The sequence below is a fragment of the Rhinopithecus bieti genome, unplaced genomic scaffold (assembly GCF_001698545.2).
Source record: "Rhinopithecus bieti isolate Rb0 unplaced genomic scaffold, ASM169854v2 scaffold_18353, whole genome shotgun sequence".
NCBI lineage: Eukaryota > Metazoa > Chordata > Mammalia > Primates > Cercopithecidae > Rhinopithecus > Rhinopithecus bieti.
Genome location: NW_016809465.1, coordinates 124,066 through 139,104, shown reverse-complemented (window position 1 = coordinate 139,104; position 15,039 = coordinate 124,066). Strand labels below are relative to the sequence as shown.

Here is a 15,039-nt window from a genome sequence, read left to right as displayed (position 1 = left end):
GGAGGGATTGCATTGGGAGTTATACCTGATATAAATGACGAATTGATGGGTGCTGACGAGTTGATGGGTGCAGCACACCAACATGGCACAAGTATACATATGTAACAAACCTGCACGTTATGCACATGTACCCTAGAACTTAAAGTATAATAATAATAAAAAAAATGGTTTTACTTTTTATCAATGCATCGTGGCACATGCCTGTAGTCCTAGTTATTCTGGAGACTGAGGCAGGAGGATCACTTGAGCTCAGGAATTCAAGGCTGGATTGAGCTATGATCACACCACTGTACTCCAGCCTGTGCAAGAGAGCAAGAGCTTGACTTAAAAAAAAAACAGGGGCCGGGCGCGGTGGGTCAAGCCTGTAATCCCAGCACTTTGGGAGGCCAAGACGGGTGGATCACGAGGTCAGGAGATCGAGACCATCCTGGCTAACACCGTGAAACCCCGTCTCTACTAAAAAATACAAGAAAACTAGCTGGGCGAGGTGGCGGGCGCCTGTAGTCCCAGCTACACCGGAGGCTGAGGCAGGAGAATAGCGTGAACCCGGGAGGCAGAGCTTGCAGTGAGCTGAGATTCGGCCACTGCACTCCAGCCTGGGCGACAGAGCAAGACTCCATCTCAAAAAAAAAAAAAAAAAAAACAGTTTTGTTTTAAGAGTTATATGAAGCAAAATGTAAAAGCCTCCCAGTGCTCATGTTTCCTTCCACCCAGAGTCCCACCTCTGGATTGGTAAGTAGCTGGGCTTTGAAGTCAGATCAATCAAAGTTGATCACCAGCTTCATCACTTCCCAGCCATGTGGCCCTGCCAAGTTTCCTACCTTCTCTAAGCTACTCATTAAAAATGCTGGTAACAATGGGACCCAGCTCCTAAAGTTATTGTGAAGATTAAATGAGATCATGATATTAATCTCTTTGTACAGTACCTGGCATGTAGTACAAATTTAGCAAATATTGGCTAATGTTCATATTTATGTTAATATCAATAATTACAGTTGCTACTATTGTATTTTGGCTAAGGCAGTGTTTATCGATTTGTTATCTGAAAAGGAAAGTGTCTGCTTCTCTTTGATGTTCTACTTCCCAATCTTGTTGAAAGCTGAGAATAGAAAATTCTCTGATTTCATCACTGAATGACTGGAGGTCATTAAATCTTCCCTGCAAAGATTTTCCGTTCTATAATTCAAAATGAGAAAAAAAAAAAAAAAAAAAACGCTTATTTACTTTCCAGATACAAATGCAAACAAAAATAAAACACAGCTGCTCTTATCTCTCCATGGGCACCATCTCTTCTTGGTACTGAAAGAGATAATGATCTTGCAGTATAATTTTATAAGGAGGTAACAAAATCAATTACATTATCTCATGTGTAAACACTGAAGCCCTTATCCCATTGCTGACTAATATAGGCTGTGCCTGTGGCAGCTGCTCACCCCCTATTATAGATTATTTTAGATGAAAGAAAACATTGACTGATAAATGAAGATTTGACAACATAGGAGCATAGATGGTTTTACAGCTTGATATTCAAGAATGAAACCAGCAATACAATGGTTGGATGAAAAGTCAGCACACAATGCCCATGGACACAAGTAAAGGTAAAGATGGACAAATGATTCATTGTCTATTATTAAATAGTAAAGTCTTGACAAAAGCATGAACAAATCTGCAAATGCTTTGGGTCCATTTCCACATGGTCTTAAAAAATATTATAAACCATTAAAGTAAAAGGCTAAGAAGGAACTTGGGAAGCTGTTGAGATATGTTGTTTTCATAATTGAAGTGACTGTGGGATTAGTATGATCCCTTCCAAGGTATGGTGACTAAAGTAGAGGACATCTCTTGTCACAGGACTTAAACTTCATATAAAAGATTAATTTAAATTTATAGACATTCAAGCCCATAAAATAAAAGTAATAATTATGGGCCTCTGTAACCAACCCCCTAAGATTTTAGAGCCAGACAAAATCTGCTTTATAAACTCAACACTGACACAAGTTGAGTGACCTTGGATGATTGCTTAACTAAATCTCTCAGAATAATCATATCTACCATGTGGGTTCATTGTGAGTATTAAATAACATAACTGTACTACAATTATGCTTAGCATGTAATAAACACTTGATAAATGATAAGATGTTTTCTTTGTTTCATGTCTCACTCTTCAAGTTTTTCATAAGTGAATATGCTTCTTTTTTCTCTATCTGAAGTTGGATATTTATTTTAGCTTGATGCGTTGGCTCTGTAACACTGTATAGATTACTGTAGTCTTTGTATTTCTTAAAATTCACAGGTATTTTTAGGATCAGCACGTAGTTCAAAAGGAAGGTTATTTGGAGTAACCTTTGTCTTCACTATGTTAAGAAAGTTGACAAAGTTAATAAGTCTGTTTAATCAATAAAAAATATCTGAAGTCTTTAAAAATTAACAAGCCACAATGATATGGTGTAATTTCTTATCTGTTTTCCTTGTCTCTTTTCCTCTAAATTTTCATTACCTTGTATTTTGAATAGAATAAAATCTGACACATTGCTAAGTGTTTGTTGAATGAAGAGGAAAGGACATACATATTTTGATTTTGACCAAAGGCAACACTCCTCAATGGAGGCTGAATAGATCTTAATTAAATTATCTAGGTTAGAAAACATTCTGCTACCTGCTTCTCTTATTCAAATGCAAAACTACTCTGATTAATTTCTTGGGATAGGGAAAGGGTTAAAGTAATTAAATTATAAGGGAGGCTGAACACTATTATGGCATCTTTTATCTACAGTTAGGGTTTTCGTGTTAAAAGAACTCTAGAGATGAAATGGCTCAACCTCTTCAATTTACAGAGAGAAAACAAAGACCCTAGGAATGTAAATGGCTTCATCTTGTGGTAACCGAGTTGCAGGAATTTATTTCCAATTCTTCCTATTAGGGTTTGCTCTTAAATGGACTTGCCCCAGGGTACTTATTTATATTAACTGTTCCATCTCTTCCAAGGGCTTACATATCTACAAAGAATAGATAGCAAGGTAAAGATTGTGATTGAGAATATTGGCTTTTGGGTTAGAGAAACCCGAATTCCAGTCCCTTCTTCACCACTTACCAGCTGTGTGACCTTGGACAGATTGTTTAAAATATTGGTCAAGTTACTTAGTCTTTCTTTGCCTCAGTTTCCTTATCTATAAAGAGGGGATGACAAACTCCTGTCATGCTCAAAATAGAAATAACAAACCCTCATAGATTTATTATTAATGACAAATGAGACAATGTATGTAAACAATTATAACCAGCGAGGTGCATTCTAAACAATCAGTAACTATTAACTGTTATAATATAAATTGGAAGTGGGAGGGATCATTGAAGGGAAGAGATAGTCCTATACTTTGCTATAGTAGGCCACAAATTTGGCTCCAAGCTTTCTTACAGCCAACATACAGAAAGAAACATGATTGATTACATAGTTCCAGGGAACTTAGATATATTAATTTTATTTATCTGGCCAAACCAGAACCTCCCTCCTTCACTCCCATTTTTGAATTTCCAAATACAGTCTTTTTCTCCCAGACATAACAGTATAGGTTTTAGAGACTCATTGAGTTATAATAAGGGCTGTACAAGTTTTCCTGAGACTTTCTTAGCATTCCCATATAGCCACTTAGCTTTTTGGTAGCACTTGCAGGAGAGACCCAGATAAGTGTCTTCCCTGGGAAAATTTCATTCTCAAGAAGCCCAAGACCTTGGAGGAGGCCAGGGGTGAACTTTGGGTTATATGCCTCATTTCCCTCACCCATATCAGGTGTTCCTTAATCACAGGGGCCTGCCTTACTCACCTTCACATTTTCATTCATCTCATCTCACATGTGGTGGATGCCCATCGTGATTTGCAGTTATAAATGAACATGTGCTGAAGAGTTACTGGTATGAGCGTCCTTCCGTTTTAGGGCCTGGTTTTAACAGAGAGATTATTTCTATATCAGGCAAAAGAGACATTTCATCCAACTCTGATGACAGTGTGCAAAGCTTGAATCTCGATATTTTACATGAAAAATAATATCCATGTGAACTCTTCTGCCCTGGGTACTGATGTGCAACGACTTGTGTTATTAAATATCAGAATGAAATAGAACTAGTTTTCTTTAAAGAAATAAAAAAAGGAGGGAAGTATAATTCTAGCACCTCAGATGTCTTTCGGAATAGGTACGTTAATCAATTTCCTTTCAAGACACATACATCATTATACCTCATGTAAAGTCGTGGCCAAATTCTCATATCTCGAAAGGTAATATACACTTTGCTTGTGATATCACCTACAGAGAAAATGTAGAAAGATTATGCTATCATAAAAATATTTCTAAATCTGTATATTGCAATATGTGAAATACTCTAAATTTTCTTTAGGAGATATTTAGAGTTGCTTATTTTACATTATATTCTTTCTTCAGCTGTATTTATCACAGCAAATAATCTATTTCTTTCTCTGTATAAGCTTTCCCAAACCAATCTCCCTTGAATTACTTATCCAAATTAATAAAGTCGGATGAGAGAAATGTTGGCATTCAATGTGGTTTTTTTTTTCTTTTTTACAATTGAGTACTCCGTTTTAATTTACAAGTTAAGAATCCTTTAAATGTTAACCAGGAACAACAACTAAAAGGTTGTTTTGGATAACTGAGTCTCACACAGAGCAGGCTGAATTGTTTCCATATGCTGTATCTAAGTCTGGATTCAAATTGTGGAATAGCATTTTATGTTATCAAAATGCTAAGTCTTTGTAACCCTTTTCTTCTTTCCTAGCCCCTTTGCTTTTACTCTATCCTAAGTTAACATGTCACTGAAAACCGAGTCACGGGTAAATACCTCTGCACTGCAGAAAATTGCTGCTGACATGAGTATTATCATAGAAAATCTGGACACGCGGGAACTCCACTTTGAGGGAGAGGAGGTAGAATACGACGTGTCTCCCAGCGATCCCAAGATACAGGAAGGTAAAGACGGATGATTTGAGCGGGGAAGAAAAGAGTTTGTCAGGGTTGCTTGCAAGAGCACAAATTTGAAGTAACCAGCAAATGATTGATTTTTCCTTGCAGATGTTAACACTGGCCTCAGATCATTGAGGCTTTCTTGTTTTAACAAATGATTCTTAAAAGAATGCCTGTAAAAGACAAGTTATGCTAATCATATATTGCATTAACTTTATTTACTTATTTTTTAGTGTATATCCCTTTCTCTGCTGTTTATAACACTCAAGGATTTAAGGAGCCTAATATACAGACGTATCTCTCTGGCTGTCCAATAAAAGCACAAGTTTTGGAAGTGGAACGCTTCACATCTACAAGGGTCAGAGCGTTTATGGACTCACCATTTTTTCTTTTGTCAATATATGTGAATTAGTACATAGCCTTTCATTTTCCTCCCTCCTAGCTATGACCATGTTTGTGGGTGTTTGTTTGTTTGTTTTTATTTATCTGTTATTTCCAAGTCATTGTCACCTGTCAAGGTTTTGCCTCCTTCCCACTTAATCTTCATTCTTATATTCCTCTTTCTTCATTCGAGCCAAAGCTCTTTCTTTTAAAAAGGCACGTAAGGCAAATTAACAATGTAATAAATTGCAAAGTGCCTCTCTTACTCTTCCTCTCTCGCCAGTTTTCTGTTTCATTTGGACTCTTGATGCATATTTATTCCACCTTGCATGGCAAGTATAAGTCAACAAGAATTTTAGCTTTCCTAATGTTTATTTAGAATGAAAATGTTGGTGCTCCCTGGCTCTTAAGAAAAAAAGCCAGGATACTGGATTGGCCAGTGCCATTACCCCAAAATACTGTTGGGAGAATTCTGCAGGCATACTCTGCCTCTGATTGGTTCCTAGAAAACCATCCTTTAGTCCTCATTCACGTGCTTTTTCATTGAACACTGAAAAGGCTTTGCAGTAAAATGTCTTCAGCAATCAAAGGTAGGCCCTTTGAAATGGATTGGACTAGAAGAAACTGTTAGGGTAGCTCCTTTTCTCTGTTCCTGCCTGGATTTTGCAGTTGTTAAGTCTCCAGGGGAAGAAAATGGCTGCAGGGTGGTGACTTTTGTCCCTTCAAGCTAAGCTCTAGCCATGGCAGAGTAAGGCCACCATTGCCTCCTGCCTCAGGGGAAGCACAGATTAATAACCAGCTGTCAGGGCACAGCTTCGCCTTCCCTTCCTCCTTGTCTTTTGGAGGTGGCATGCGCTGCATCGCTTTCTGGGTGGTTTTGCCTCGTGCTGTCCCAGCCTACCTGCACATGTACTGACTCCCAGCCTGCACTCGCTTGGGTGTCAGCCTCTGGTTTAGGCTTTCCCTGTAACTCGGGTCCATGTCTCCCTGATACACCACTGAGCAGAACTCACTCAGAAATGTCCCTAAGATGAGCTTTGTTTTCTTTTTTCACCTGCCAGCATTTAGATTGAAAGATAGTTAACATGTGGGGGTAAATGACAGACTCTAGAGCCAAACTGCATGATTTAATTCATCTTTGCCTTGTGATCTTGAACGAGTGACTTAACATCTCTGTTTCTGTTTCCTCTTCTGAATAAGGGATATAACAGTGCTTACCTTATAGGCTTGTTATGAAGATTTAGTAATGATAATACATATGTATAATATTATACAAGTGTACACTGTACACTCATTACCGCATTCACTTTCTCCACCCATGCCTCCTTAACACTGGTGGCTCCTCAGGGTGGGTGGGTGGTATAGACAAGGCTGGACCTTGGAATGTGTTTCATAGGAGAAGGAGAGAAGGCATGTCATGCCATTTCTGAAGAACAAAAACAGCCAAGATGGTGCTCTTAGTATACAATACCTCTCACCCCTGCCAATTGCCTGGTTCACTGCTTATGTTTGTGGACTGGACCCCTGAAGACTAATTAGGGCCTTCTCTCATTGTCTCCTCCACCCAGTTCCTTGTTTCAGGTGTGTGTGTGTGTGGATGCACACACACACACATATGTTGGAGGAATAGCATTTGTAGGAATCGTCTCATGTGTGATTGAAAGTTTGTCTTATGTAATTCATCAAGTGAACATTTAGAGAATATTATTTCTGTAACTGGCTGCTTTTGAAAAAAATTTACTTAAGTACTTACACAAAATAAGTAGGCTGGACTTCAGTATACTTCCCTGTTACTAGTTAAATATTGTTCACTGAAAGCTTTTGGAATTTTTGTTGTTATCTAAAATATCAAACATTTTTATGTATCACTGTAGGTACCAAGTATTAATCTTTATACTATTGAATTAACACATGGGGAATTTAAATGGCAAGTTAAGAGGAAATTCAAGCACTTTCAAGAATTTCACAGAGAGCTGCTCAAGTACAAAGCCTTTATCCGAATCCCCATTCCCACCAGAAGGTAACCATTTTGGAATTAATTATGCCAGTATACAAGTTGAATGGAAAGTGTATTTTGGCTGGGTGTGGTGGCTTACACCGTAATCTCACCACTTAGGAGGCTGAGGCAGGAGGATCACTTGAGGCCATGAGTTTGAGACTAGCCTGGGTAACGTAGCAAGACCTCCTCTCTACAAAAAAAATTTTAAATGTGGCTGGATGCGGGCAGGTGGTGGTAGCTAGTAGTTCTACCTACTCAGCTGCAACAGGGGGATTGCTTGAGCCCAAGAGTTTAAAACTGCAGTGAGCATGATTGTACCACTGCACTCCATCCTGGGCAACAGAGCACACCCAGTCTCTAAAATAAATAAATAAAAAGTGTATTTAATTCACAGTATTGGCTAACTAGTCTATCGTTGGTAGATATTTTCAATTAAATAGTCTTTTTAAAATATGCCGTCTCATGAAAGATACACTAAAGTCATAGTCACAGAATAATCTAGTGTTTGCATTCTGTGTGTTTGTGTTTTAGACACACATTTAGGAGGCAAAACGTCAGAGAGGAGCCTCGAGAGATGCCCAGTTTGCCCCGTTCATCTGAAAACATGATAAGAGAAGAACAATTCCTTGGTAGAAGAGTAAGTTGCTTCGCTATTCTGTTGTTTTGAACCTAATTTTGCAGTGCTGTAGAAACACAGCATCTACTGAGGGGTGAAGTAGGCCTGGCTACAACTCCTCTCATCCACTCATCGATCCCCCAGGCTGGTTTAGCTTTTCTGGAACTAGTTAGTCAGTCCCTTCTTTCCCCAAGCCATACCATGCATTTTCTCAGAAGGGGAAGATTGTTCTTGGTTAGGACTTAAGATTATGAAGAAGCTGTTCTCCCGACTAGAACCTTTTTGAGCTTATTGTGAGTCAAAGATTGAACTTATTGTTGTGGATTTTGAGATCTACTCTTTTAAAATAATATATTTCCATACATAAGCTTCTGTGTTTGTAATAGCCCATCGTAAATATATGTAAAATCTCATTCCTAAACTATAGATGGAGCAGTTAGGGCCTGAGAAGAGTATGACGGAGTACAGACAGGCACAGCACGGGGACAGAAAACTCCAGGGGAGGGGCACTTCTGCCTGCTTCCAAGATGGGTGCTGCAGAGTGTGGACAATTAATTTTTTTTTACTAGAAAGTGAACAAGTGTTTGTTAATTTCTATCAGTTCTGTTTGGTAATCTGAAACATTTATGTTCCAGAGGGAATGTTTGATTTCTCCTTTGTAGTTGTCATCTTGTTTAAAATCTCTGTAGGTATCTGGACCAAATATTTTCCAAGATACCTAGACATATAAAATTATATAGTTTTGGTTTACTGTGTGCACATGTATGAATTCAACTGAAAATGAAACTTCGTGATTAAGCAAAACCATGCTGAATTTTATATCATGGTCAATATGATTGACATCTGTTGCTCCAGTGCCCCAAGCCTGTATCCCTCTACTCCCCATCTGCCTCCACACACAGTTTAGCATATTTAAAATCAGTACATTCTACTAGAAAGTCTTTTAACCTCTCTCCACTTTTTTTTCCTGGAAAGCTGTTTAAAAATTGTAGTGTATCTTTCAGTAAGTTCAGCGTTAGAATTGAAAAAAAAATGAAAGTTATTGGTAATATCAACAAATTCTTTAAAACAACTTACAACAAGTCCTGCTATAATAGCTATGGAGGGTTAAAAGAATATGTAGCTCAGGGCTTGTCAGCAGTTTATAGAAGACCTAAGCATATGGAAAGTTAAAAAGTAAGAAGATATTTAAATAACAGTTCAAGAGAATTATGGAAATGACAGACTAATGCTATTCAGGATTCCTTGCTCCATGATTATATTAATAAATAATTGAATAACTTATACAAGTTAAGATGAAAATGATGATCTCATCATTGTCACTACTATTTAATTTTTAAAAATAAATATGACCATGTTAACACTTACCTAAGTTATTTGCATTACAGAAACAACTGGAAGATTACTTGACAAAGATACTAAAAATGCCCATGTATAGAAACTATCATGCCACAGTAAGTACTAGTCAGTGATTTGAGTTTGGAGTAATTTTCACTATAGTAAATTGTCAGCTAAATTTTGGATCATTTTATTAACACAAGTGATTGTATCCACATCTACGTTCGTCCTTGAATTAAATTAAGTGAATACAAAGTTGATTTGACAGCAGGGATCCAGTTTACAATGGTGTGATGCTGTTTAAAAAAGTTGAATGTCTATAAAAATAGATTTAAATGAACTTGAAATGCTGCTATAGGCTAGATTATCTAAAAGTCAGCCTTCTTCTCTTCTCAGGTTTCCAGGAAAATGCCAAAAAACATTTTTAGCTACAAAGAGTAACTGTTGAGTAGTAAGTGATGAAAACAGTTGAGGGGAGTTGAATGCCTAAAGATTTTGTGGTGGGTAGGGCAGTTGCCATCTGATTGGCTTGTCATGCCTGTTAAAGGCCTGTCTTTTCATTTGAAAGTGAGAAGCATGGGAAAAGCTAGGAAAGAAAAAACCCTTGAGGAATCCAAGTAAAGAGAGAAGAGGTGATGGGGCTTAGATGCAGCCACAGAAATTAAGCTTGGGTTACGCAGCTGGCAAGCAGGGAGGGAGTAGGTTTTCTAGTGTCAACAAACAATTAGCTCTGAGCTGTTAAAGGTGGGGTGTTTTTAAAGGTTTAGCCTTCAATTATCCAGAGGTCTGGATAACTGAGAATGCACTGGTTTATTGGATGTATGGATGCATTTGTACGAATTGTATTGTTATGGGGCTGTGTGCATCTATATTATATGTGTGCAGAACTCAAGAGTTGGTGCAATTGTGATTTGGCCACTAGTTTAGAGAATGGCATCACATAAACACATAAACAGAAAGAGGAAAGACCTTAGTGTATTTTGGAGAGGATGCAAGAGCAATTGGCTCTGTGAGTTTCTCATAACAGGAGCTGCCTTCCTGCTGCCTTGCAACACACAGTTTGGAGTCTGGTCCAAATATACATCCAGCTGGTCCCCATTGCACACAGCTGACCTGAGTCTAGGTCACTACCTGCCTCCTGCAGCAGCTTGCACTGGGGCATTCAATGGACTTGACGGAGCTTCTGTGTCTTGGTAAACCTGGAGAAGGGTTTTCTGAGGAAAACAGGAATTCAGATTGCACCAGAGAATCTCAAGAGAAAGATGATGGGAGGCAGGGGTTTCTTTTCTTCTGGGACTCAGTAACTTGTATTGTTGAAATAACATAATGAATAAGGATACTACTACTATTGTTAATAAAAATGATACCTCCTGTTGTGTTATCTGAAATCAGACAACAGACAATTATTTAAATGTGTATTAGTACCTATATGCAATAATTTTCCATTTCTTTTACTTTTCTGCCTGCCCGTGACTTTACTTTTACTATTTCTTTTGGCTTTAACAGTTCTTGGTGAGTTCATTCTTCTCTTTTTATGTACTTTTCTACATTTGGGATTCTACTATTGACTAAAGAATGTTTACGTTTAAAAAATGTTCATTTTAATTACTTTTCCGGTCATAAAAATATTTTCAAAGTTAAGCCATGTTGTATTTAGAAATTCCAGAGTGACCTATAAACATTTCCTTTGGAAGGGAAAGCCTCATTAGCAACTGGCTGAGGAGATTCTCCCTCTTATTTTCTTTTTCTTTTTCTTTTTTATTTTTTTTGAGATGGAGTCTCACTGTGTTGTCCAGGCTGGAGTGTAGTGGCATGACCTCGGCTCACTGCAACCTCCGCCTCCCAGGTTCAAGCAATTCCCCTTCCTCAACCTCCCAAGTAGCTGGGACTACAGGCGCCCGCCACCACGCCCAGCTAATTTTTGTATTTTTAGTAGAGACAAGGTTTCATCGTGTTGGCCAGAATGGTCTCGATCCCTTGACCTTGTGATCCGCCCACCTCGGTCTCCCAAAGTGCTGGGATTACAGGCGTAGCCACCGCACCCAGGCTCCCTCTCATTTTTGATGGTTACTGAGATTATTCTCTCCAACAGCTGAATTGTTCAATATGATTCAAGCACAGGATACAATTTGATACACATTAATTCTCTAACATTCTTTTTCTTTAAATGTAGTCTGGCCTAAAGACTAGATCTGTAGGCCTCTGCCTCATATTTGTGAAATGAGATTGGAATCTATGTTTTCTTCAATAATTGTGAGAAATATTAAAAAAGTATTTGTTAAAATGCTTTACTGTCTGTAAAAAGCATATTAAAAGTTATTTTAACATGTATATAATAAATTGACACTTTTATAAGTATAAAACAAACCTATTTTAAGTTAATTCAGGTCCTTAAGCAGATAGAATCATGGATCATAAGTCAAGGGACTGAACAGGATATGTTCTTAATCTCTATAGGGCCATCCAGATCTGTATTTGGAACAAGTGTGTTTAACAAATAGCTCAAGTGATTCTTATCATCAGGAGTTTGAGAACTAAACTAAAATGCTATGGTCAGCTTAGAAATGTCTTGGTAAAGTTAGACCACTTTAAAAAGTGGAGATAGGGCTGGGCATGGTGGCTCATGCCTACAATTCCAGCATTTTGGGAGGCTGAGGCATGTAGATCACCTGAGGTCAGGAGTTCGAGACCACACTGGACAACATGGTGAAACCTCGTCTCTACTAAAAATACAAAAATTAGCCAGGCGTGGTGGTGGGTGCCTGTAATCCCAGCTACTTGGGAGACTGAGACAGAAGAATCGCTTGAACCTGGGAGGCAGAGGTTGTAGTGAGCCACGATTGTGCCACTGCAGTCCAGCCTGGGCTACAGGGCAAGACTCTGCCTTAAAAAAAAAAAAAAAAAAAGTGGAGATAAATTTATTATAAAGGTGTTTGTATAACAGGATTTTTGCCAAAGGAATTTGGTTTAGGGTTCTAAGCACTGACATTATTTTTCTTAAATGGCCTCTGAAATTAGACATGGACAGTTCTTTCCTCTTACTTTATAGTCATTGGTTGGGTTTGTGCTCAGACTTTTCTCCCATGATTATGAAGACTTGCTCTGATTTTAATTCTTTTTTTTCCTTCTTATGCTTCTGCAAAACAGAGCATCCTAGTGTTTTAATGTAGTCATGATCAGATAGTCCCCTCAGAGACTATGGGTGATTTGTTCAGTTTTCTTTGCTCATTTGTAAAATGAGGACAAATGTATTTCCCCTTTACTCTAAGCATAAGTATGTAAAAAATAGCAATATCTGAGTTATGTAATAACATACAAAAAAATCTCAACAGGAATTCCTTTTGTATTCTGAAATTGTATTAGTGCTGGCTGTAGTAGAGAACTCACTAGCTAGGCATTTTAATTAGTAACTGGAAAATGTTTATTTTCCAGGGAATTAAAATAAGAGGAATGAGATTAAAATAAGATTAAAATCTAGAAATGGAACAAATTGTACAATTTCCAAGAGAAGGGCCCTAAGCTGATAGGATCATATCTCTACCTTGAAGTGAATCATTTAACTCATGTGACTCAGATTCCTTATCCCCAAGAAGATGATTAGCTTGAAATCTTGGATAAAACATCCCACAGATCAGTAATACTGTGTTCATCTCTCCCTTGTTTTGTAGAATGAACTTTAACTTGAGGGGAAGAGTAGGTAAAGAATAAACATGCACGCAGTGTTTTCATTCCAACAGGGAAAAGCTGTACTAATTTGAACAGCTGCATCTTCAAATGAAGGGAAATGTTTTCTTTCTGATGATTGAGTCTTACCGTTTAGAAGGACTTTAGGCTTTTGTCCAGCCTCCCAGTTTCCTTCATAGATTAGATGTCCTCTTTGTTCCCTGCCTTTCCTGGAGTACCTGAGTCTACAAGGACATTGCCCCGCTCGATGCTCTTACCTTCCTTATATCTGATAAATTTCCCACCTGGCCATTTACTTGAGTTTTTGCTACCTGGGAAATAAAAGGAGCCTCTGAAAGTCACCCTTCTCTTACAATACAAGGATGGGTGACAGGGGCAGTGTGTACGTGATTGCCAAGTGATTTTCGGGATTTTTTTGTTACCCCTCGGGTTTGTTGTTTGTCTCTTGACATAGAAATATTTTTGCTTCTCTGTTTCTATAACGTTTTTAGTATCCAATTGGTAGATCACGTTGGAATTTTTTACTTGAGACCACTTTCCACCTAGTGCCGAGAACATTATTGCATTGCAACATTATTTCAGTTGTATTCATATTTTACAAATTCCTTTGCCAAAAAACAAAGACAAAAAGGTATTGATTATACATTACTCAAAAGATCAATAGAATAAGCCCTGTGAAATACTGTTAGGCTAAATTGATCTTTAAATTCTTATTCCTGAGAATCACTTGCCCAAATGGAGAATAGAATTCTTATCACTGAAGACGTACTAAGAAGTCTGGACAACATCATCTTTGTTAAATTTTAATTTTTATTAGTTAGGTTTGCCTCTCAGTTGACCCTGACACACTTACTTTCAATTTGATAACTCTATTAGAAAATCTTTTATTGCTGGATATGTTCTTTTCTATATAATAGGCCTGGTTCCTTCTTAACATCTCTCTCCAGTCAAACTTTACTAAGCCATTAGGATAAATTAAATTTCATATTAATGTGTAACTTTCAATTTTCTACATTATTAATGTGTGCTTATCTACTTGTCTGAGACTCTTTACACTTAGCAGTTTTGTTATGATACTCCAAAAGTTACGATTTCTGAATGATTTCGGAGAATATTTCTGTTGTCAACTATTTGATGATAACAGCTATGTAAATAAGAAAATTTTTTTCTTATTTAGATTAGTGGCTTCCTTGATTTTTGTTTTCATTTCCTGTTCTTCCCTTCGGTTGGGACTGAAGGGACTTTGCAGAAGTTAGTTATGCCTCTGTAGTAGAGTATAGTCTTCAAATGTAAAGTAGGACTGACATTATTTGTCTGCTCGCTAGAGATAAAAGTTATGACTTAGGATTTTAAAATATTTTGGATTTTATGGCTGGCAATCTGTGAGTCATTTCCAATAACCCATAGGTTACTACATTTTCCAATTAAGAAGCGTGTTCACAAATCAGATAAAAATGCATGATACTGAGTGAATCACTGTTTTATATAAGAAATGAAATGTAAAGACCTTGAGGTGTTTTTTTTTTGTTTTTTGTTTTTTTTTTTTTGACAGTCCCGCTGTCGCCCAGGCTGGAGTGCAGGGGCATGATTTCCGCTCACTGCAAACTCACCTCCCGGGTTCAAGTGATTCTCCTGCGTCAGCCTCTGCCTCCTGAGTAGCTGGAATTACAGGCATGCACCACCACACCCGGCTAATTTTTGTACTTTTAGTAGAGATGGGGTTTTGCCATGTTGGCCAGGCTGGTCTTGAACTCTTGACCTCAAGTGATCCACCCACCTTGGCCTTCCAAAATGCCAGGATTACAGGCGTGAGCCAGTATGCCTGGGTGAGACCTTGACTTTTGAAATTCTCAATTTAAAAAATGCTGTATGAAGACACCTTTGACTTAGGATTTTAAAAACATAAGTCCTTTTGAATTTTAAAGACTATTTTCTGCAAATAACCCCAAGAAAAGAGAAAAATGCAAGCATTTAAATGAACCTTACGGCCGGGCGCAGTGGCTCAAGCCTGTAATCTCAGCACTTTGGGAGGCCGAGACGGGCGGATCACAAGG

At 37.9% G+C, this 15,039-nt stretch overlaps 1 protein-coding gene across 1 annotated transcript in view; it reads left to right on the top strand.

Annotated features, from left to right (window-relative positions):
* The window catches only part of PLD1 (phospholipase D1), a gene marked incomplete at its 3' end in the record, with an annotated part of 205,359 nt that overhangs the window by 69,086 nt on the left and 121,234 nt on the right, over positions 1–15,039 (top strand). The window contains exons 2-6 of the mRNA XM_017889473.1: positions 4,783–4,973; positions 5,201–5,325; positions 7,223–7,368; positions 7,879–7,984; positions 9,352–9,417. Coding sequence (XP_017744962.1) covers positions 4,814–4,973; positions 5,201–5,325; positions 7,223–7,368; positions 7,879–7,984; positions 9,352–9,417 — 603 coding nt within the window. The remainder of the gene's footprint in view (positions 1–4,782; positions 4,974–5,200; positions 5,326–7,222; positions 7,369–7,878; positions 7,985–9,351; positions 9,418–15,039) is intronic.